Source organism: Strongylocentrotus purpuratus, unplaced genomic scaffold (assembly GCF_000002235.5).
Source record: "Strongylocentrotus purpuratus isolate Spur 01 unplaced genomic scaffold, Spur_5.0 spur5_scaffold_19, whole genome shotgun sequence".
Taxonomy (NCBI): domain Eukaryota; kingdom Metazoa; phylum Echinodermata; class Echinoidea; order Camarodonta; family Strongylocentrotidae; genus Strongylocentrotus; species Strongylocentrotus purpuratus.
Genome location: NW_022145604.1, coordinates 21,367,476 through 21,391,067, shown reverse-complemented (window position 1 = coordinate 21,391,067; position 23,592 = coordinate 21,367,476). Strand labels below are relative to the sequence as shown.

General features: G+C 36.7%; 1 protein-coding gene across 1 annotated transcript; it reads left to right on the top strand.

Moving 5' to 3' along the window:
• Positions 1-22,871, top strand: LOC753598 (syndetin). Its single transcript, XM_030990573.1, has 30 exons — positions 1-107; positions 770-856; positions 1,339-1,380; positions 1,994-2,062; positions 2,345-2,419; positions 2,840-2,893; positions 3,992-4,062; positions 4,704-4,821; positions 5,684-5,719; positions 6,788-6,870; positions 7,228-7,270; positions 8,493-8,591; positions 9,346-9,486; positions 9,790-9,928; positions 10,322-10,413; positions 10,914-11,008; positions 12,068-12,166; positions 12,958-13,231; positions 13,791-13,900; positions 14,067-14,155; positions 14,637-14,755; positions 15,799-15,918; positions 16,731-16,828; positions 17,648-17,744; positions 18,109-18,267; positions 18,950-18,993; positions 19,803-19,883; positions 20,558-20,656; positions 21,489-21,579; positions 22,233-22,871. Exons 1-30 carry the CDS (start codon positions 72-74, stop codon positions 22,344-22,346), a joined length of 2,874 nt encoding a protein of 957 aa, XP_030846433.1. The 5' UTR covers positions 1-71; the 3' UTR covers positions 22,347-22,871.
• The last annotated feature ends 721 nt before the right edge of the window (positions 22,872-23,592 follow it).

Genomic DNA, 23,592 nt, shown 5'->3' with positions numbered 1-23,592 from the left:
CATTCGGAAATCATATTTCTCTGTGACTGACTGGGGAGTATCCACCGAAAAGGGAATCAATTTTCACGAAAATGAAAAAGAGATTTAAGACTCTGTTGAGTAGACAGGTATGTGTTTTTGTAGATGTAGTATTGCTGATGTGTAAATTGTGATATAGAATGCTTGATCGCATGTATTTTGCATGATATTTGTGTACTCCTGTGCCCGTGGAATGATCGCATCACAGGTGTCATACCATCCCAGCGCTACGGCGGGGAGTGTCGCTACATGTAAGGTACAATTCAGGAATCTGTTGTGGTGGCGGACAAAACAGTCACTGTTGTGTGCAAGACAACTTAGTCTGGCGTCATATTTATTCACTTAAATTCAGTTTGTATGCATCTGATGTTCTTATGGAAGGCCATAGTGTTTTTGCAGATGAATTTGTCCACCTTCGGCCTTCGGCCTTCCGAATGATTTTTGCTCATGTCAGACTTTATTCATTTTTAGTGTAACGTTACGGTCTTAGAAACAAATTTTCCCCTTCATATCATAGTACATTGTACACACAATTGAAAAAATTGATCTTATATTTATCCTTGCAATTTTGCACGATTAACTCCCGACTATTAATAATTTGCCGCTTTTATAGGTCTAGATCTAGATCAAATGTCTGTAAGCGCTTTACAGATATATTATTATACATGAATTTTATCCCTGTGTGTAAATCCATTGACTTCCATGACTGCGATTGACCCATGACCTCGTGTTATTGTTATTCATCATTCAGGGTAGCAGCAGTACCAGTTTTGAAGATGTGAGTCCGGTCGAAGAACAACCTCCTCCCCCTGAAGATGTGCAGAAAGTTTACACAAAGGTAACAGTGTAGTATAATTCATAGGTGGTTTGCTCCTATAAGAAAGAAGATTATATTCTTGAAGACTTGTGATGATGCATACCTGATCCTCCATTATTTTTCTGGTGGCAATTTTGTCAGTGCTTCATTCCTTCAGCCTTGGGCTGAGAGGTCTGAAAATCTACCATTAGCACGAACATGGACTGCATAAATATGTGAAAATGATTAGCTTAATATGATAATTGTTCAGTAAACACTGGTATTACAATTTTGCAAATAAGGAGGAATGCAGGTTCAAGTCATCTAAAAATTCTCTCTCTTGAAGTGTTAAGACTATGTATGAAAAGTAGATCCACCATCCGTCTCAAACAAAGAAAACTATTATTACACAAGATGAAAGTGAACTCACTGTATTAATACTTTGTATGTTTTCATGGACAATACAACTTTTCTTCCTTGTAACAATATTGTGATTTTTCCTTTGTTTCTGTTTCCGTTTGCAGGAGGACAGAGAGTTTTCCAACGATCCTGTTGAAGAAGCAGAGGTAACGTTAGTTCCTAATATCTGCTTAGAGGCAGAAGGGTGTAAAATCTATATAAAGTTCCTCAGGTTCACGCTCCTCTGGCTCTCAACATATGTGAAAATGACCCGTTTAAATTGTCTTCTTAGGATGTATCCATAACATTATTTTGAAACTGAAAGGAACCCATTTATATTGCCCTATTTGACTGTATTCATAACATTGTTTTGAAACTGAAAGATATCCATTTCTATTGTCCTCCTTGGATGTATGCATTAGGTTGTTTTTTTAAACTGTAACATTGTTGACATGAGAACAGTCTGGAGGGAGTCAATACTCAAAGGAAGAAAGAAAGAAAAACATAAATCTTTCTTACAATCATTTTCTTGTGCTAAGCATCGTTAAAAGCTATTCAGCAGTATTAGATTTCCTTTTAAATGCATCATCAATTGTTAAATGCTTTAAAAAAAGAACAAACAACAACAACAAACTTTTCTCCTGTTTAAATGATACTTACGCATGCAAATAGTTTTAGACTATATGCTTTCATATTAACTTAGATCTCTTACAATTAATTGAATATAAAAAGTCCACATTTCTTAACATGGTTAATCCCTTGACCTTTGTTTCCCAACAGGTCATTGGAAGCATAGAAGAACAGTATTTCAGAGAGGATACTTTCGACTGCAGCAACCACGAACTTGAGGTATGTTAAATCTTTGCATTTTCTACATCTATGCTACGGGTAAATATATTCTTTTTAGTGTGTGCCTCAAATGAGGTGTTTATTTACATTCAAGCATCAAAATAAAGTTGTGAGAACAAACATAATTGAAGTACAAAGTTATCAATACAAAACACATATTTTCTTGACTGTACAATATTTCATATCTTTTATCAGCTAATATTTTGATTTACGATTTACAATTTTTTTTTTAAATCAAACTGTTGACACATTAATGTACACTCTTTTAACTTTCCTATGTAGAAACTCACATCTGAACAACTAGATCTTGCTGCTATTGACGAGGATAGAAACCAGCTAAGAAGACAGCTGCAAGCAGTGAGTAGAGAGCTTTAACCCTTTCTGGACAGTATTTAATTTAATTTAATATTCCGGGGGGGGGGTGATTGTCCTGATACGCTCCTTGAAGCCAACATACATGTACCCATTTACATGTATACAGTATATGAAACTGGAATAAAATTTGAAGAATTTTTTTTTGCAATTTAGATTCTGCAATAATTGATGGAGAATGCTTGTAATTATGTGTACATGACTCTGTCCTTGGTATTTCTTTTTCTTTCTTTTTTTTCTTTTCATAATCCAATATTGAGCTGACCAATTTGTCCAGAAAGTTTGTGTAACTATCACTATATAACAGACATCATTTGTAACATAGATTTTTGTGCACTATTTCAGAGACCTGTTTCCTTACGTGCTATTATTTAGTTTGATAATACATTTCTTATTCTATTTCAGGTATCCAAGAAATTCTCAGATGTTGTTTTGGAAAACCAATCTGCATATACCAAGGTGAAGAACAGAAACAATTACATTTACAATTACAACTGAAAACTTCTATATTACTTTATATCACTAAGACTCACAAAGAAAGTGTGTACTGTTCACATTAGCAGCCTGTTGTAAAGTCATGGGCATGATTGAAGGACTCATCACAGAGCTTTGATCATTTAATGTTTTTATAATGACAGTCACGATATTGATGTACATTTTTATATGTGACAGAGTACAATGTCATGTATAGAATGTTGTATGATATTTATATAATATTGACTGGCCTTGAGGGGTATATCAGAAATATTGACCAAGCTCAGATCATATTGCCCCGAGTCGAAAGACGAGGGCAATATGGTCTTAGCGCGGTCAATATTTCTGATATCCCCCGAAAGTAAAGCCAGTCAATATTTTTATTGTTATCCAAATCAGACATCTAGAGCAAATACAGACATCCACCATGACAATCTCAAGAACTGAACAAACTTTGTCAAACCAGCACTGTGCATCCAGTGCTTGACACAATTTTCGATACAGTGCAAACTGTGTGCATTTGGTGTGATTATTACGTCACAATAGAGTGCGCGCAAAGTGCGCAGGTTCTCGTACGCATAATAGATGCGCAATGAAAATGACAAAATACGGCGCAGTCAATACAAGATGCCCGGCCGGATGCGAGACCGTGGAAAATACCAAGGTATATTTTCACTCGTCTCTACACGCAAAGTCAATACGCGCAGGGAGACCAAGGAAAATACAAAGAATATACCCCTCCGGTCCCACTGCTAGTGAAAACTAGGGCAATACGGTTTTGTAAATGACCAGCTCAGATGTCTGATACGGGTAATAATGAGTAATAATATATAAATGTCAATAAACAGAGAATCCATTTTTGAGAGGAAATTTAATTCTCTATTACTAAAGACAGAACATGGTCATGGTACATGTAAAAATAAGTTCTCTTCTGCAAGTAAAACAAAAAAATAATAAGTGTGGAGGAACGTCCTACACTGATATGAAGTAGCTGTTTTTGAGTCGTGAACTAAAGTAAACTTCTATTTTTATTTTTGTTCATACTCAAAGAATAATTTTGTTTATAATCTTGTATTTATTTAGGAGCTACAAAGAGTTATGGAGTTACAAGCATCACTACAGAAAGCAAGTGTAATCTGCATGAATGGTCGAAGGTATGTGTATGTTTTTCACAGTCAAAACATTAGGAAATGTTCAGCATTGTCATAGCACACTCATTTTCATGCTGTGTCGGGGTTTGTGAGTTTATCATTGAGATTCACTATTAGTATCATAAAGAATTGTGTTAATTGCAAAGTGTGAGTAATATAAAGGAAGCAGTCAACCCGAATTGAATTTTAAGAACTGAAAAATTCAATAATGATGTCCCAGTAGACCAGCATACCACAAGATGTTGCGCAAATAAGTGTATACTGCCCTTTCATGACAAAACAGCATATTTGACATTTTAGCGTTTCTTTGATATAGGAAGTGTTTTAATAAAAAGTGTTTTAATTCAGTGTTGACTTATCAAAATAGGTAATTACAGTATGTTTTAAACCATAAATTTTAGTTTTACATGTGGAACTTGATGTTCTAAGTCATCTACACTTAATAATATAATTTTGCAAGAAATGTTAGTTATGCTGTTTTGTCATGGAAGGGCAGTATAGCTGTCACTTGTTAAAGCATTGTACATATTTAGAAAATAATGGGTTTGAATCTTACATGAACATGTAGGTCCTCCAAAGGTGTCACTGCACTGTAGTATGCCACTGAATCTGACTTTTTCTAACCACCCCCCTCCAATGATCAGGCAATTGTCAATGACCAAGCAAGGTTTCACTGTGGCCAGTCTCAGGATCCTGAAGAACCACCGTAAGAAACAGCAGCTCCTTGGACTACTCAAATCCCTCCATACCATCGATACACTGGTAGGTATTCATTCGTACTCCTCACACAAAGCCACATCGAGAAATGAGGCAATAAACCACCTTCAACAAAGGTGGTGACCACAGTAGGGTATAAATGAAAGGCGAGAGTTTAATATTTGTGGGACCAAGTAGCAAACTGTTATTACAACTAGATTATTCATACCCCTTGTAAATTTGATTTTTTTTGTTGTTGTTGATTTTTTTGTGTTTTTTTTGTCACTCGAGAACGAAAGGTGGACTGGTTGAATGAGGGCCTTTGTTGAAAACTTTGAGAAAAACTCTTTACTATGTCACATTCCCAAGAAATACAAATCGGGACAAATCCATTTCTGCTTAAAATTAAAAAAAACCTTGGTAAGGATATGAATACTTAAGTTGTTAGCTGTAGCTTCAAGCACTGATAGTCTATATGCATACTCACTGATCTGCTTGTAACAAGATACATATAGGTACCGGTATGTGAAGTGCATATTACATCCTGTTATGCTACAAACATATTTAAGTGGCTTAATGCCTTATGCCTGAATTTGTCTTTATGAAGTAAATTATTAATTTTTTTGGGGGAAATATGTTCATTAATCATAATGATTATCTTTAAGTGTGTTGTAGTTTCCGATACATTCCCTATTTTTTCTAATCCTGTATTCTACATCCTTCAAAACATAGCCTCTAAAGTATGATTGCTTGTATTTATGAATTTCATTCTTTAGAGAAAATTGCTGCCAGTCTTCTTTTTGTCCATTGATTTTATTTATACATTTTGGGGGCCATTTTTTGATATTTCATAATGAATTTAAATTTCTCTGAAGGTTTATGAGAGTTGTATGTTAATTGCATCTCTCTTATATTTTCTATTCCACAGCAAAGAACAGATATCAGACTGCGAGAGCTAATGGAAGTAAGTTGATCTCTCTTATGCAAATATATCTTCATGCTATGTTACAAAAATGGAACAATATTAGAAAATAATGAAAACTCATCTTATTCTGTTTTTAGACAGGTTAGTTTGATTTAAGATGGTAGTCAGGTCCTATGTAAAGTAGATCATAGTTCGCTGACACCAGACTTGATGGTAATACCATGAATGGGTGTGTAACTCTCGCACACAGCAAACCTGTAGTCCCATCAAGAAATATGCCCTAGCCTCTATACTAGGAGAGTCTTTGGGTGGGAAATGTAAGATAATGACTTTTCCATATGGGGCGATTGGTGGAAAATACAGAGCATTACACAAGGCCTGTTGGTCATAAAACTGAAGGCCAATCCTGGTGATTGACAACACCTGTTATTGGGTAAACACCCAAATGGTGTTGAATTCCCCATGAGAGCTCACTAGTGTGCCTTGGATTGTAGACCAGTTTTGCCTAACAACCATTACAAACTTGTATTTCATGCATACAGAATAAATTTTACTCCTTTAAAGGTAAAGACCAGTATTGGAAACGCCCCAATTTCAAAAAATTAAATGGAAGCTCTTATTACCAAGCATGTGAAAGAATATGTTTTGACTAATAGATGATGATAACATTTTTCCGGGAAACCGCCTACTAATTGATATATTTGGTAAATTAGTTTATCTATTGCTGTGTGAGAGATAAGCGCACGTGTCGCGCACGTGTGCATTTTCCCTTATACATCTTTCTGTGTACAGTGCTTGTAACTTTACAAAGACTGGGCAAAATTTCTTATCATTTTGATGATTCCAGAACCTTGCAGTACACACCATGCTTATATGCTAGATGATCAACCTTTTCTGATCGATTTCACGTTTCTTTCACAATGCAATCGCATGACCAAAACTGGTCTTTATCTTTAAGTTACAGTAAACTTGAAAGAAACTCGGCCAATTTGTATTTTGATACAACAGTAACTTCATGCAGTGCATTTCTAACCAATGCTCACTTAACATTTCATGATTCTGTCAAACCAAATTTTTATGGAGAATATTTTGATAATGTTTCTACAGGAAGAAGACTACCCTGGTGCCATTCAGTTATGCCAAGAATGCCAGAGGGCTGCAAGTAACTTCAAACACTACAAATGCATCAGGTAAGCCAGGAAAAGGATTACCGGTACAAAAGATATCTTTAGTCTATCTATCTAAGTATTTTCTCTCGGTTCGGAGGTTGATTGCAACATCTGAATTATAGTTGGGGCAGTTGATATGACTTGTCCAGCTAACATATCAACTGCCCCTCAACTGACAAAATGACTGGCCCCAAGTGAAAATATTGAGTGGCCCTTTGGGGAAAAACTTCCCAAACTCCCCATGGCCACTCTGCCCCTGATCAGTATAAAGGTTACTTGATTTAAAATATATAAATGATGTAACTCAGAATGTAGATGTTTCAAATACTTGATCACATTGATTGATGTTCAATCCTACTTCCTTATTTTCTTCTACAGTGAACTAAGCTCCAAGCTGCAGGATACACTGGAAATGATCGAGGTATGTGCTGCAGTTGTATTTTATTCAATTTGGAATTGCACAAATCAAATTTTTGTTAAAGTAGTCACCCGAAGAAAATTCATGACAACTGATAATAATGGACAAATTATATATGGATGGAAAGATTTTCTCTTTTAAAGCCCCACTGTCCTACTTGTAGATACTTGCTCCCTCTATATAGAAAAATTCCCCAATCGGTCCCCCATGATCCTCTTTTTCTTATGCTAGTTGAGAGCTGAGTTAATGAGAAAGCCACCTGTCAGTGACCTCGCTGTGTGGTCTAATCCCTTCTGGCCCAGTAGTATTGACGGTCTTTAAAACACGAAGGATTTGTTGAAAAATCATATAAATATCATGGAAAGGCGTAAAAAGCAATTTTGTGGCAAGCTGTGTCTCGCATCATGTGACGTAACAAATCTTGACGCTCTACGGAGGACCGCTGAAGGCAGAAAATATAGATCTCAAAGCTAACATTTTTTGAGAGATGATTACAAACATATTTTGAAGAGGGAAGTTGTTATATTTGATCAGTAAGGCTTCCCCTTTGCAATGATATGAATTTTGCATCAATTCAAACACTTTTGATTCTTCGGGTGACTACTATAAGACAAATTAATATTTTTGAACAAAACAATGCTAAGAATGCGTATTTACACTTCCTAAATCAAATCTTGCAAAGTCATACTATTTTTTTTGCAGTCCCAACAGTCTTATGCAGAGTTAAAGAGTCAAAAAATGAAATGGAAGCTCTTATTACCAATGATTCATGTGAAAGAATATGTTTTGACTAATATGTGATGATACAAATTTTGCCGAGAAACCGCCTACTAATTGATATATTTGGTAAATTATTATATCTATTTGGACCTGATAGATATCGCGCACGTGTCGCGCACGTGTCGCATAGTCCCATATACATCTTTCTGTGTACAGTGCTTGTAACTTTACCAAGACTGGGCCAAATTTCTTATCATTTTGATGATTCCAGAACCTTGCAGTACACACCAATACTTATATGCTAGATGATCAACCTTTTCTGATCGATTCCACAACGTTTCTTCCACAATGCAATCGCATAACCATAACTGGTCTTTATCTTTTACCATACTTGCAGAAGAAAGACTAACATCATTAAAATTGGAAATGAGGATAATTACATGACGTTTGTACTGACACTGTTGTATAATAATATGTTTCTGTAATAAATGATCTCTTTTGATAGGAACAACTTGATAATGCCCTGGCCAAGACGTGCAGTAACTTTGACATCAAGAACTATGAGAAGCTACAGATGGCTTATAGATTATTAGGCAAAACACAGGTAAGTACAAAACCTACCATATAGTTGTGTACTCATGTAAATTTATAAAGATTTTTGTAACTTTGTTTCACAATGAGCTTGGAAATAGAGCAGGATCTTTCTGCAGACTATTATTCCAGCTATGATTGTAGAGATACAATTCAAGTCAGTCAGTTAGTGAATCTATTACGAGTCTGGCATCGTGGATGAGTGGATATGTCGCCGAACTGTCGATCACAAGGTCCACGGTTTGAGTCCTGCCGCAGCACTAATGTCCTTTGGCAAGACATTGATCTACACTTGCCACTCTCCACCCAGGTGTTAAATGGGTACCGGTAGGAAGGAATTCCTTGAAATGCTGTTGTTTGCTGCTCAATAGACAGCAATAGACCTATATGGCAAGTGCGATTTAAAAAACTGTTAACCAGAATATTCTTGTTGAGCACTAGAAGGGCATTAGCTTGCATCATTTTAATGCCCTTTAGGTATTATTCCAGACATTATGGAAATCAGTCAGTGACCTTGCTGAGTATTACAAATGAGCCTTTACAGACAACTATATGGACCAACTTTAGTTTTACATGCGTTTCACCATTGCAGTCCACAACAAATTTTGGCTCTATTGTTTTTTTAGATGATTTGCTGCATCACATCTGATGAAGGCTTGACTTGATAATTATTTTCAAGGAAAATTACAACTTACATAGTTATATATCAGTTGTAACAACAGAATTATAATAATTGAAATCGAGCTTTTGTCCTGTTCCTCCTGTAGACCGCTATGGACCAACTTCACATGCATTTCACCAGTGCGATACACAACACAGCATTCCAGATCATTCTGGGCTACGTTCAGCTCGTAAGTGGACCTATCGACTCAAGGTTCCAAAAGATGCCGTACAGGGATCTGTGCTCGGTAAGAGAGCGTTTAAGTTTTGTTGGTAAATAAATTGGCCTATAAGCTGTACCTTGTCTTGATTTAATAGTCCCTTTAGTTTTGGAGCGTCAAGTGCTAAATTTTGTTTTCTGATCAGTTATCTATTATTCTGTAACAAAGTGGGTACTGTATTTGCCAGCAATAAGGCCGCAGCACCGCACAGTTGTGGTTCCTTTTTTTGGTTACACAAGGTTGGCAGCTCTGCCTTAGTTTTTCAAATATTTTTTTATTACTGGGCAGAAAATTTACTTGTGTTTTCTCCTGTAAATCCTGCTATTCCAGCAAATTACCCAGGAGACGTACATCCCCTGCTTGGTGGATCTATGCAAGGCATTGTGGGAAGTCATGAAGAGCTACTACCAGACGTTGGAATGGCATGACAACCAGGAGAGCACCGACCAGGCTGCTACGCCAGAATCAGGTTTGCACAATGCTCAGACAATACAGTGACCTTATCCTCTACCTATCAAGTCTAATAATACGTACATGTTCGTGGGTGCCCATTCACCCGAGTCCCCCACCTAAAATACAAGAGAAGAGAGGAATTATTAGGTAGTGGGGGAAAGTCAAAGTAAGAAGTACACAGTGGCTTTGTTTTCACACATGTTTTTACACCTAGTATAACTGGAGCTCACCTTATGATACCAGTGCCCATGCTGCACCACTGCATGTACTGTAATACCTCATCATATGACAATCGTTTCAAATATCTAAAATTTCAACAATTTTAGATGAGAACACTCTATCATAGGGCATCTCCTAATGCTGTTATTGTTTTCTTTTGACATTGAATTTTTTCTGTATATTTTAACAGAGGAAATCCAACAGGCTAGCGATGTAGAGGAGTCCTTTAGTAGACGGTACATCAGGAAGAAACTAGAGCATGGTCTAGCTAGGATATGGCAGGTAAGTTGTGTGCTCCTGAATAGAAGACTAGTGGAAAAGAAGTTTGCTATAGAAGATGCTTTGACACATTCACGGCCCTCTGAATCGTGATCTTGGTGGGGGCGGTACTGTGGTAGTGAAACAGTATGTTATGGTTCAGAGTTATGGCCATAATAGTTTATAAAATATTTGCCTACCATCTTTACTTCCTGCAAGATAGTTTCTTTCCATGTCTTCACATTTATATGAAATTGATGCAGAATGTAAACATTAGTAGCCTCACCACATTTCACATGTAAACACTTTTTAATGCTCTGAGTCAGCAGACTCTCTCTGCGAGCTGGTCAGAATCAGCTTGTCCATTCCTCCCGCTTTTCGTTACCGCGATAACTCGTTGAGCGGATTCTAACCAAATTTAGATCAAGTATGTACAGTGTATGAGCATGCATGGATGAATTCTTTTTCTCTCTCACTCTCACTCTCACTCTATTTCTCTCTCTCTATTTGTATCTCACTCTCAGGATGTCCAGCAAAAGGTCAAGACCTACCTTCAGGGGACTGACCTGTCCAGCTTCAAATACGATGATTTCATCTATGTCCTTGATCTTGTCAACAGGTGGGTGACATTCTCCCCTCCCTTGTTTAGGAATCCATCGTTGATTTGTCTGGTAATTGCAAGGATCTGTTTTGATCAGAGATATTGCCTTGTTAATACCATGTTAATTTTATGACTTAAACTTTGTGAAGTGCCTCGGCCTATATGAGCTCATAAAATGAGACGATGGCAGAACAGGACCATTCTGATTTGATTGTCTTGTGTGGTTAGGCAAAAGTATACATGGTTTAGTGCTTAGAGACTTTGGTGGTAAGCGCTTTATAAGCACCGTTGTTATAAATATATTTTTATTGAATTGATTTTGCTAATTACCTGTGATTTGTTTGATTAAATCTGGGTTGACACTCAGCTCTTTATAAACCTATGGAAGTTAAACCAGGTATAAGGTTTTTTTTTTTCTTCTTTCAAGAATACAGCTAGATATATGTACATGTACATTTACATGTAGGGTTTAACTATTCAAGATTGCATACAGCTAGCCTGTCCTTTCATTATGAATCATAGAAAGCATTTACTACATGTATTGTTCTCTATAGTGCCTTTAATTAGGAATCCACATGATGTCGCTCTACAAATTCCCCAAACTGTATCAGAATTCTGGCCATGTCTTTAGATTTTATACAGTGAAACCTGTTTTTAGTGACCACCTGTATAGAAAGACCACCTGTCTATAAAGACCACATTTGTTTTCTTCTCCATTGAATAGTGTTTCTTATTGACACTTGTTCTTAAGGAACCTGTACTTTAAGACCACCTGCCTATAAAAACCATTTTTCTTGTCTCCCTTGAGCAGTCTCCATATCATGTATACAGGTTTCACTGAACTTATTATCATGAGGGGAATCTAGGACCTGTTTCATAAACCATGTTATCAATAACAAGTTATAATGACTGTTATAAGCTACTGAAATCGTGGCATCTGATTGGCTGATAGCAAATTTGTCATAGAAATTTAGCATTTGTTATAGATAATAAGTTTAATGAAACAGGGCCCAGGTAGCTGAGTGAGAGAGGTTCAGTTGAATGAACACAAATATTCTCTACCACAATTTCTTGCAGGTTGATATCTGTAGGAGAGGAGTTCTGCGGCAGTAAATCAGAAGGTCTTCATGATTCAATCAGACAACAGAGCTTGAATTACTTCAAGAGTTATCATAGGTAAGAAGGACCGTACCCAGAGATAGATTTACAGCTTTTGATTGACAGGACATGCCCAATTAGATACTTGATGGCTGTGCTATATTAAGGATCATGTATTTACTTTTAGAAACCCACCTGGGGGCGTATTCAATTGAGTACACAGATTTAGTCAGTATTTAACTTGGCATTTTGCTTGGCGTTTCAAGAAATATATCTTAACTCATATTAAAGAACTACAAAAAATCTGTCATTTCACATCCATTAAGAATTTCACTGCATATTATATCTGACACAAGCTCTAGGTGTTTTTTTAACTTAATGTAACAATAAAAAATTCTTGCTCTTTTACAGAGATGATACAATTAAAGTCTTGCGGCCTTATATTATGTATTCATGTGCATCTATCTGTTGGTAAATTATGATGTGTACTCCATGGCTAGAATGGACAAGCTCCCGACGTTCCTCAAGAATGAAGGCTGGGAGATGAATGTAAAAAAAAATCTTGTCATTTCACATCAATTAAAGGGATTGGTATATTTGCTTCAGATTCCAAACAAAATCCTGGATTTAGCTCGTACTGTAATGGTAATTATTAACCTTAGGTCAATCAGGAACCTCATGACTTTTACAAGCTGATCACCTGTCTGACTATCAAGATGTTTATGATTGGAAATCGAAATCAAATTTTGCGTTTTCCTAACAGTTTTCATAACACTACAGTCTAATGATCAGAAATTCTTGCCTCATTGGGGAGATTATAAAATATTCATGTGCATTTATCCATTGGTAAATCATGATGTGTACTTCAGGGCTAGAATGGACGAGCTTCGGATGTTCCTCGAGAACGAAGGCTGGGAGATGTGTCCCGTCAAGAGCAACTTCTCCTTCCAGAGCCTCCATGAGTTCAGGTTTCTTCGGGAGTACGACACCATCACCTCCACCACTGGTAGCAGAGCCGATGGGCGCAAGGTACCGGTCTCTCCAACAGGGCGTGGCTTCTTCTCTAAGTATGCCGAGCATGGCAGCCCCTTTGAAAAACAGTTTACTTCCGATGAAGAAGAAGATGAGGCGACCGCGAATGGGGTAAGTAATTGTAATCATATTCAGACTAGACTTGTCAAAGTGTCTCATTACTGTAAAGCGTCGTAGTGGAGTGGTTTAAGCACTTGACTTGAAATTCAAAGGTCGTGTTCCGATCCCCGACACAGCACTAATGTCTTTTGGCAAGGCATTAATCTTAATTTGCCACACTCGACCCAGGTGAGGTAAATGGGTACCTGGCAGGAATTAATTCCTTGAAATGCTAGAGCGCTGTAATGGCAGCTAGGCTAAAGCTGGGGTAATAATTAGTGTGCCTCGGAATAATATTTCTAGATAGACGGCGCTTTAAAATGCCTATTATTATCAAAGATATTGGCATGGCAATTATTTTTTTCTACAGACCACCTTTAATTCATTGATAGAGAAAGACCAGGCTATGTTCTCTGCTTCGTATGGGGCAAGAAAATTATGATGAGTATGATACAATAATAATAATAATAATAAATTGTTTCTTTTATAGCGCTATATCCAATTTACAACTGATCAAAGCGCTTTACAAAATAAATACATTTACCTGTCTTTTATCTGTCTCTTTCTGTAGCCGGAGAATGAGAAGTTCCTTGGTTATGAAGACTCTGATGATAGTGATGTACCTGATGAGCTCAAACAGGATTTTGTGGATGAGAAGACAGGAGAACAGCCAGTCAAAAGGTGAGAAACTACTGTGTTCTGGTCCACAGATTGCCGATTTGAAGATTTGTTTTGTTTACCAACTTGTCAAAAGTTAGGATGTGTTTTCTCACAAATTGCCAATTTGAAGATTAATATTTACAGAATCTTTCATTTTCTTTTTTTCTTAAATCAAATTTAACACTAGGAATTCTCTCAAGAAGAAGAAAGCAGAGAGAGCTTACAACAAAGGTCCCATCCTTACCAACACAACACTTACAGTACTCCGGCTATGTGGTAAGTAACCAGAATGTTAAAGAAATTTGTTCACTCACACAAAGTAGGAAACAATCTTGTTTGGTTTGACATACTTATGAATTTTAAAAACATTTGTTACTCCTTTAAACATGTCATGAATCCATTCTAATTTGTTTTAAAATCTATGTTATAGAGGAGGAAGAATCACTTCAGACATCTGTCAAATCTTTAAACATTATGTGCCTAATCCTACTACATGGACCTGTGTGTTGGTAATTGGGTTTTTACAGACGTGTATCAATCACATATGATTATTTATGTCTGGGGACCAATCTTCAACGTCACCATCCAAAAGAGGTGTATCTGTTTCAAACCAAGGTTTGCCTGAGCCAGTTTGTAGGCGAAGACAGAGAGCTGACCAAGTGAACTTGCCACTAGACCATCTCACATCTTTGTTTATAATGTATGATGTGATTCATTATTATTTTATTTTTTTCCTTCTCTTCCTTTTTTTTCTCAGGGAAGTACATGAATATGATGTCCGTCCTGAAGCCGATAGCCTTTGATGTAGTGCTTTGCATGTCTCAACTCTTTGACTATTACATCTTCGCTGTCTACACTTTCTTTGCAACAGACGTGGTGAGTAGAGCGCTCATAGAAATTACACAAATTCGAAATAGAACGTGGCGCCTTATTTAGTAACAGTTTTGAATACTAATATGAGATATATGTTACTCGGGCTAGATCAAACTGTATCCAAGCATTGTTTTATCATCACCAATTACGTTTCCTGTTTTGTTTTCCTTTAAAAAAAAAATTGTTTTCAATTATACATATACAGTTGACCACTGAATTATTCTTATCCCTTGTAAATATGATGTTTTCCTGTTGTTTGTAACTCAAGAATAAAAATTGGACTGGTTAAATTATGGCCTTTGTTAAATACTTTTAGATGTAAGCTTTAATATGTCACATTCTCATGAAACATAAATCAGGAAAACCCAGTGTTTCAAATATTTACAAAACTTGGTGAAGGTATGAATAATTTAGTTGTAAACTGTACTGTAGTCTTTACATTCTCATGTGTGCCATGTTGTTTTTCATACACAAGCCCAAGAGATGGTGCTGCTTAAATATGTAGCCTGATTATAGTCTCTTTAAAGATAGAAAGTATGATGCAAATACAATGAAACCTGTATATAAAGACCACTCAAGGGAAACATGAAAAGTGGTCTTTGTAGACAGGTGGTCTTCATAGACAGGTGGTCTTTCTATAAAGCTGGTCGCTAAAGAAGGTATGACTATACTTGGGTATTAAATGTCAACTGGAGGGACCATATGACAAATATAGAATTGTATAGGGACATCACACCGATCTCAGCCAGACTGAGAGACCGCCCGCCTCCGTTTCAGTGGGCACTGCTGGAGGAGCAAGAGTGAAATCATTTCACAAATGCTCTTCTGGGAGCCCTCAAGGGGCAAACGTACCATAGGGTGCCCAGCAGTGACTTACATTGACCACTTAGAAAAAGACACCTGTCTACCAAGGCAGGAACTCCCAAAGATCATAGAGAATAGAACTGAATGGATAAAGCTTGTCAAATTAGTGCAAATTACGCTCAACCTAGTAGTATATGTAGGTAATTAATATATTGTACATGTATCTGGATTTTGTGTGATAGAGTACGATGAGTGGCGCCTCACTTGGCAGTAAGCTGTGGACTACGCTGAAGAGGATTAATGATAATCTCATCGAGCAAGACCCAAACGCTGCTATGGTGTCTCATTCGGTCGATGGAAGGGTAAGTGATGCACTGCTTTTTAAAAGCTTTTTTTCAAGTGTAAGCATCTTCAAACAATTAATGAATCTTGAAAAAAAAAAATAATTGAGGGAATTTAAGATTTGGAATTTATTTGGATATTTAAATTGTATGTATAGTGAAACCTGTCTTTAAAGACCACCCAAGGGAGACAAAAATGTGGTCTTTATAGGCAGGGGGTCTTTATGTACTGGTTCCTTTAGTCAATGTTTCAATGAGAAACCGTTTTCAAGGGAAGAAAAAAATGTGGTCTTTGTAGACACGTGGTGTTTCTATACAGGTGGTCACTCAAGCAGGTTTGACTATATAAGTTTCATTTATTTCAATGGACTGCATCAAGTTGTTACATTGTGTTTCGTATTTAATTGAATTTCAGTGCCAAGTGACCTATTTTCGTTTCTCATAATTAATTTAAAATTCTTTCCTCCTCTGTTTCACTCAATTTTGTCTCTTCATACTTTGATGATGCATGTACAAATGCCATGTTTATCATACATGGACTTCATCTATGTAAATTTCCTTCTCTACCCTTCTCTTTTTACTTCATCTCCATTCTATCTCTGTTATTCTTGTTCTCTATATCTCTCTCCTTTTTTCTTTCTATATTTTGTTATATTTATATATCTCACTCTTTCTTACTCTTCTTTATTTTTATCTGTTTTAACCATCTGTAATGCTTTTATGAATGTTTGAAGTGTTTTATGAACAATATTCTCATCATGCTTTTCCCTTAATTACCCCTGTCCATGCTTTCTCTTTCTATTTCTTGTCCAATCTACCCTCATGATGAACAGATGAAAGTTGGCTTTCCCCATGTCTCTCCCATCGTTGACCTGAATAGTAGCGATGGATTGTATAGTCTTGCTGAAAGAGTCGTTGGTACTGAGTCTCTGTGAGTATATCGACCTGTAATGGCCTATCGTAATGGGTTCTCATTGGGAATTCGACACTATCTGGTGTTTAGGTGTTATCAGTCACCAAGAGTGGACTTCAATTTTATGACTAACAGGTTTTGTGTAATGCTCTGTGCCTTAGTCTACCTCCAACAAAAATTCCCATCATATTATCAATTTTTCCTTGCCCTTGATATGAAGGCAAGTCTATTCTGATGGGACCATGGGTTCTCTGCCTGAGAGACCTGTGCACACATTAATTGGTAATTCAACCAAATATGATGTCAGCGAATTATGATGCAATACATATTGACTCTTACTACTATGTGGCTTTAACCCTTGTGCCACCATGTGCAATGTATACAATTCATTATACAAAAAAACACTGTTACTTTCAGTTTGGATTCCTTCTTATATAATTGAATTAGGCATTGAGTATCTTCTGAGAAATTAAAACAAAATGATGTTGGATGTATCCATTTCTGTTCCATGAAGTAAAATAATTTTTAACCAGGAGTCCTGACATTCATATCTGTACCTCTTTGCAGATATTGGGCAGGAATGGCTGGCAATGTAATGTAGTATTTTTTTAAAACCTGAAAGGCAGCTTGTATCAACCTTTAATTTTTCTTTTTTAAAAACTTTTTTAAGGTCTGTTAGCATTAAATATTTTTCCTATTTGTCCATTGAACCATTTGCATGGGTATTTAAAAAACAAATATTATTATTTGTTTTTACAATTTAGAGAAGCGATGCACAGCATGAATGTGAAATAACAGTGTTTTTTCCTTCTCCTTCTCTCTCTTGATTGTGAACAGGATATTTCTTGCCAATCAGTTTGAGCTGCTGCAACCCCATCTGGATTCAGTCATTCCAGCCAGCAAGAAAGCGTTCCTTCAACAGTTTTATTCCCAGGTATCTAGTAGCATAGTCGTACTGATTCATTCTTTATAACTTATCCTTGTTTAAACTGATCCACGCTAATATAACTTTAAAATGACTCTACTGTGAAGAAGAAAAAAAAAATCAAAAAAGTTGCAAAATGTTTGCATATTTCATGATTGATTCGATTGCATGAAGTTTCATGCCGTGTAATGAAAGAATCACAACTCTTTAATTTGAGTAAATTGTGAAAGTCTCTTTCCAAGAAAATTGAAATCATTTACAAATTGTGAAAGTTTCATAATGTTGTAAAAGTTTCTGGTTGTGCAGTGTATGTACCTGTATCTTTGTGCATTGTTGTATGTGCATACTGATGCTAATCATTTTGTTTTGGTAGACGGTGAGTGTCGCTAGTGATCTCCGTAAGCCCATCTATCGGGGCGTGGCCTCTCGCTGTATGAACTATGATCGCATCCTGCAGCTCATGCTGACGGTCAGATGGGACATCAAAGATATCATGTCACAGCACAGCCCTTATGTAGATGCTCTACTACAGGTGAACAACTCTCTCTGCTAAATTCATGTTCATTTATGTATTTATTTATTTGTTTTCTTATCTGTATGTTCATTCATTTATTTATTTATTTATTTATTCATTTACATGCATTTCATTCATTTATGTATTTATAACTGTAATCAACCAGGGGGAAATATGGCCTTAAGTGTCATTCAATTAACTTGTGTCTAAGATAATACACATGACTTAACTTGACTTATACCGTCCACGCAGGTAAGGGGCCTCGTGATGGCTTCTGCATGGTGATGGTATGCCAGGTATTTCTGTCTGCAGCCAGTCTTGATGCATCTGTCAGCCTTGTTGTGGATCTTGCTTTGCAGTCCTCTGAGATGCAGTCAAGCCATCTTTTGGGTCGATTAGAGATATAATAAAATATGCAGCCATTTCAGACTCACTTTGGGGGATGTGTTTAACTGTCAGAGGGATGTTATGTAATCACTCGTACATCTATAGATTTTCACTCTTCATGGCTTCAACAAATGTGGCACATGCTTTATATGTTGTTCTTTTAAATTGTGAAATAACTCTTAATAAAGTTTACCTAAAATTGAGAGTGCAAAATCAGCACACCTAAAGTCCTTTTCAACTCTTAACAATTGTGCCAGGTGTAACTTTTATGTTTTGATTTGGCATAACTATAAGTATCCTTTTTTCCCTGCAGGACATGAGTGGATTCAGCAGTAGATTAGCAGCAATGAGTAACAAGTAAGTGATTTTTAAAATCGTACTTTGGTGTATTTTGTATTAATTTGTAGAGTTCTAATGCCATATTTGTGTCGACTAAATTAGCGAGGTGACAGTACAGGACAATTTGACATCAAGAAAAAGTTCCTTACTAAAAGTGAAAGTGAGAAAAACAAGTGACAATTTGTAAAATAATTATGTTTTGAATGTCTGAAATTTGGTATCCTTAAAAATGGGCGTCTTCAATGCACAAGTTGGTCATTCATTTGTTATTTTGCTAGATTGTGTTTTTTGGTGTGCATGAATTAAATTGAAAATCTGAAAATGTTCCCATTTCAATGTATGTTTACCTAGATGAACATTCCTTAATCTCTCACTTTCTCTCTTCCTCTCTATAACTGTATCCCTCTTCATTTCTCTCTCTCTCCTCCTACTTCATTTTTTTTCTGTTTCTGTCTCTCCATCTCTATTTATTATTAACCTCTCTCCATGTCCCTCCCTGTCACTATCTCTACATCCATCTATCTCTATTTTACTTTCTCTCCTCTCTCTATATGTCTCTCCATATCTCTTTCTCTCCCCTCTCTCTTCCTCCCTTTTATCCTCTCTCTGTCTGTCTATCTCTCCACATCCCTCCCTGTCTCTTTCTCTCCATCCATCTATCTCTCTTTCACTTTCTCTTTTCTCTCTATCTATCTGTTTCTCCCTCTCTCTTCCCTCTCTCTCTTCCATCTGTTCTCCCCTCTCTCTATCTGTCTATCTCTCTATCAATTTCTTTTCTCTCTCTCTTTCACTATCTCTCCTTCTCTTTCTCTCTCTTTCTCTAACAGGAGAGTACCTATACCACAAGAAGCTCACAGAGTTCTATGGGAGCATGTCATCAGACTGGCTAATCGCATCTTGGTAGAGGGGTAAGTCCAAGAACGTTTCAATACCTTGAGGAGCAGAACCCTTATTCTGTTTATTTGTTTGTTTTACCTGACTGCTAAGAAAGCATGTGTATGCTGTCAGTAAGCAACCAGGGGACCGACGGCTTTAAGTTCTCTCCGAGGGACTTGGTGATAAGGATTTATGCCTCACCAAAGGGCACTAACACATCAACTTAGTTTTGAACCCAGGACCTCTCGGTTACGAGACTACTGCTCTACCACTGAGCCATCGTGCCTCCTTTGATGCTAGTAAAGTCCACCAGGAAGAAGGCAGGGTTAGCCAAAGGGACCCAACAAAAACAAATGGTGATAAAAAGAGGGAGAGATAGTGGGGGGGGGGGGGGGAGAGAGAGAGAGAGAGAGAGAACGGGAGAGAGGGAAGGTAGTGTGAAATTGAGACAATACAGCGCCCCCCCCCCACACACACACTACTACCACATTGGCATTGAAATTCTTTCGATTCAGAATGCTACATGAGGCACATCAAATATCTGTGGGTAGAAACAGCGAATATGCAATCCTTTGCCTGCTTGTGTTGCAGAACTTTGCTTACAGAATATGGTTTGGAGCTGGATTTGTATGATATTAGAATTGAAATATTGTAATTGCATGTTGATAATTTGTCTTTGCTTTCTTTTCATTGCTCCCTCCCATAGGTTTGCAAGTGCCAAGAAGTGTAGTAACGAAGGTCGAGCTCTGATGCAGCTAGACTTCCAGCAGTTCCTGATCAAGATTGAGGGCATCGCACAAGTCAAGTAAGATCGTCTACCATCTTTCATGAATTTATGCAGAATATTTATTTGCAGGCAAAAGTAGTTTGTCTTATTAAACAGAGATGCCAGTCTTCAGGCTTTTGCCTGCTTTCAGGCCCTGTAAACTTCCCATTTCAGGCTTTTTCAGGCTTTATATTGTACAACACATATTCTGGCTTCTTTTTTGGCCCAGTGAGTAAAACCAACTGGCATCCCTGTATTAATGTATATATGCATGTTGGTTCCATACAAGGGTTGTTTTCCCGGATAAGATGATATGATATATGAGTTTGTTGACACAGGCTATGTAGGTCACTATTTGATAGGAAATGGTATTGAGATGTACATGTAGCTTGTGAAACCATTCTAGCTTGTGCTAAGACAACTTTAGATTTGAAATACTTATTGGTAATTTGTGTGATGTTTTGCAAATACTGATTCAAAGGATTTTGTTTTATCTGCTTTTTTTCTTTTTAGTCTTAGGCCTTACTTTTTGCTTATGATTTATTATTATAAAGAATTTCGTGAAACCTGTGAGCATCTTTATATTTATTCTTTCACCCTTGTAAAGGAAATTAAATAGCCAGCTCCAAGTGGTCGGGCAAGCTATCTCTCTTCCTTGGGAAGCTGTTCTTAATTATATTATATTTTCTGTGTGTATTTATTTTTTTTATAGAATTTAGCAAGGACATGTTGCAAATATAAGCAGTTATAGACTCTTTTAACCAAAATGTGTGATTTCCTTGTAGTTCATACTAAAGCATGTACCTTGTAGAAATACATTCTATCTCTTCATCACAACAATGTATCTGCCTATCTTTATCTATCTCTCCAGGCCCGTACCAGATCGGGAATTTGTAGAAGCCTACGTGAAGGCCTACTATCTCTCCGAGGCTGACATGGAATTATGGGTAAAGGAACACAAGGTAAGGGGTCAACACACTTTCTTTTGAACCATGTATTAATTTTCTTTTCCTACTTCTGTTCATGATGATATGTCGCTTTGATGGTGACAATTTAGAATCCTGGGCCCGTATTCAATTCAATATTTAAGTACAAAATTTAAGCGTTTTACTTAGTATTTGGCTTAAATAAAATACTTAGTCAATTTTGGTATTCAATTCAAACTTTTGGTAAGTAATTTACCCTAAATTTAAGACAGCTCCCTACCAGAATTAAGTCAATTTTTTGGAGCCCTTGATTGGCAGGCATATGGTTTTTTAATGCAGTATTATGACCTGCGCACAATTATATCAGCGCACATTTATTGTGCATTACTTCTGATTGACCGTGTGATGTCAGAATGCTTATCAGTTAGTTTTTTACTTAGATTTTGTCTTACATACATGTAATTATAAGTCTAAAATGCGATTTGAATACAAGATAAGTAAATTTCTTAGCTTAGCCATTTACTTAGTAAGTTTCTTACTTATGCTAAGTATTGAATTGAATACCGGCCCTGGCCCCGGTCTTAAAAAGAGTTTAAATCGATTCAAATCAATAGCAATTTGTTATGAAAGTATGAAAATGGCCTATTGTATGTGATCATTGTTATCTTCTTCCTCTTGATTTCTTGCAGGAGTATTCAGCCAAGCAGCTGAGCAGCTTGGTGTCCTGTGCTGTAGGCTCCAAGAAGGCGCGTCAGAGACTCCTCAATAGCATAGAAGACTTTGAGAAGAACAGACCAAGATAGCAGCACCTATTACAATAGCATCACCCATTCGTCAACCCCATTCAGACCTGGGCCCTGTTTCATCAAACTTCTTATCAATAGCATATGCTTCATTTCTATGACAAATTTGCTCTCAGCCAATCAAATGCCATGATTTCAGTAGCTTATAACAGTTATTGTAGCTTTTTATTGATGACAAGTTTCATGAAACAGGGCCCAGATGAGGTAAACTGGTTCAAAGACTGCCCCAAGAACATATCCTGTGTAAGTTCCACGAGACATGCTCCAGCGACAAATGTCTCTGACGTTCTAATCAAATTCCCATCTTCATCTCTGCTCACGGGAAAGAAGAAAAATGGTCTCTATGGGCAGGTGGTCCTGTTGTACAGGTTGCATTAGAAACTACTTTCAAGGGAAACAATAAAATGAGGTCTATCTATACAGGGGACTAAGATTAACTTTAAGTTGGATTTAACTATGGCAGGCCATTCATGCCACTGGTTGCTTTTATTATTGGCCTCTCAATTATGATCTTTAGATAATATTTTTTCCTTCAATTATGAATGATTGAAAAATGTAAATTCTGTAGATTTGTGACCATGATTTGTACGTCCCTTGAGAAACCAATGCCAGGAATGGTTAGAGGAACTAGTGGCATGAACGGCCTGCCATATTTAAGTCCATCTTAAAGTTAATCTTAGTCTTTGTGAAACGCCCCCAAGGTTGCATTAGAAACCACTTTCAAGGGAAACAATAACATGTGGTCTTTCTATACAGGTGTTCGCTAAAGCTTGTTTTACTGTCTCATGTCTGAACGATGTATAAATCATTCTCTGTTTCAATCCAACGTTAATAATGTCACAAATGATAATTGAAAGTAAAACTTGGGTCAGTTGCTCAATTATGTTGATTAATTTTTCATTGTCGAGGGTAAGAGCAATCTTGAGATCTGGAAATGACGAAAGTAGAAGTCACAATTTTTCATAGAATAGGATAAAATGTTTAATACTGCTATTTAAATAAAGTCACAATTTTTCACAGAATCTAATAAAATTTGCATCCAATAGTGGAATGTACTTATAAATATTATCTGGCAAAGAGTAATAAAAACAAATTTGTGATAGCTTTTAATAATAGCATGAAACAATGGCCTGGACAGGCATGAAATGCAACAAGCTGATACTTGTGTATAATTTGCCCACTAGTTTTCCTTTTTTGTGTATGTACCTAGTCCCTACAATCATTTCAAGTAAAAAGGATTTGTTAT

Bases quoted from the DNA above. Each gene is read 5' to 3' on its own strand.
- LOC753598 (XM_030990573.1), top strand. From the start codon at position 72: ATGAAAAAGAGATTTAAGACTCTGTTGAGTAGACAG. The intron at 9,487-9,789 runs GTAAGAGAGCGT...CTGCTATTCCAG, and splicing joins CGTACAGGGATCTGTGCTCG to CAAATTACCCAGGAGACGTA. The intron at 18,994-19,802 runs GTAAGTGATTTT...TTTCTCTAACAG, and splicing joins TTAGCAGCAATGAGTAACAA to GAGAGTACCTATACCACAAG.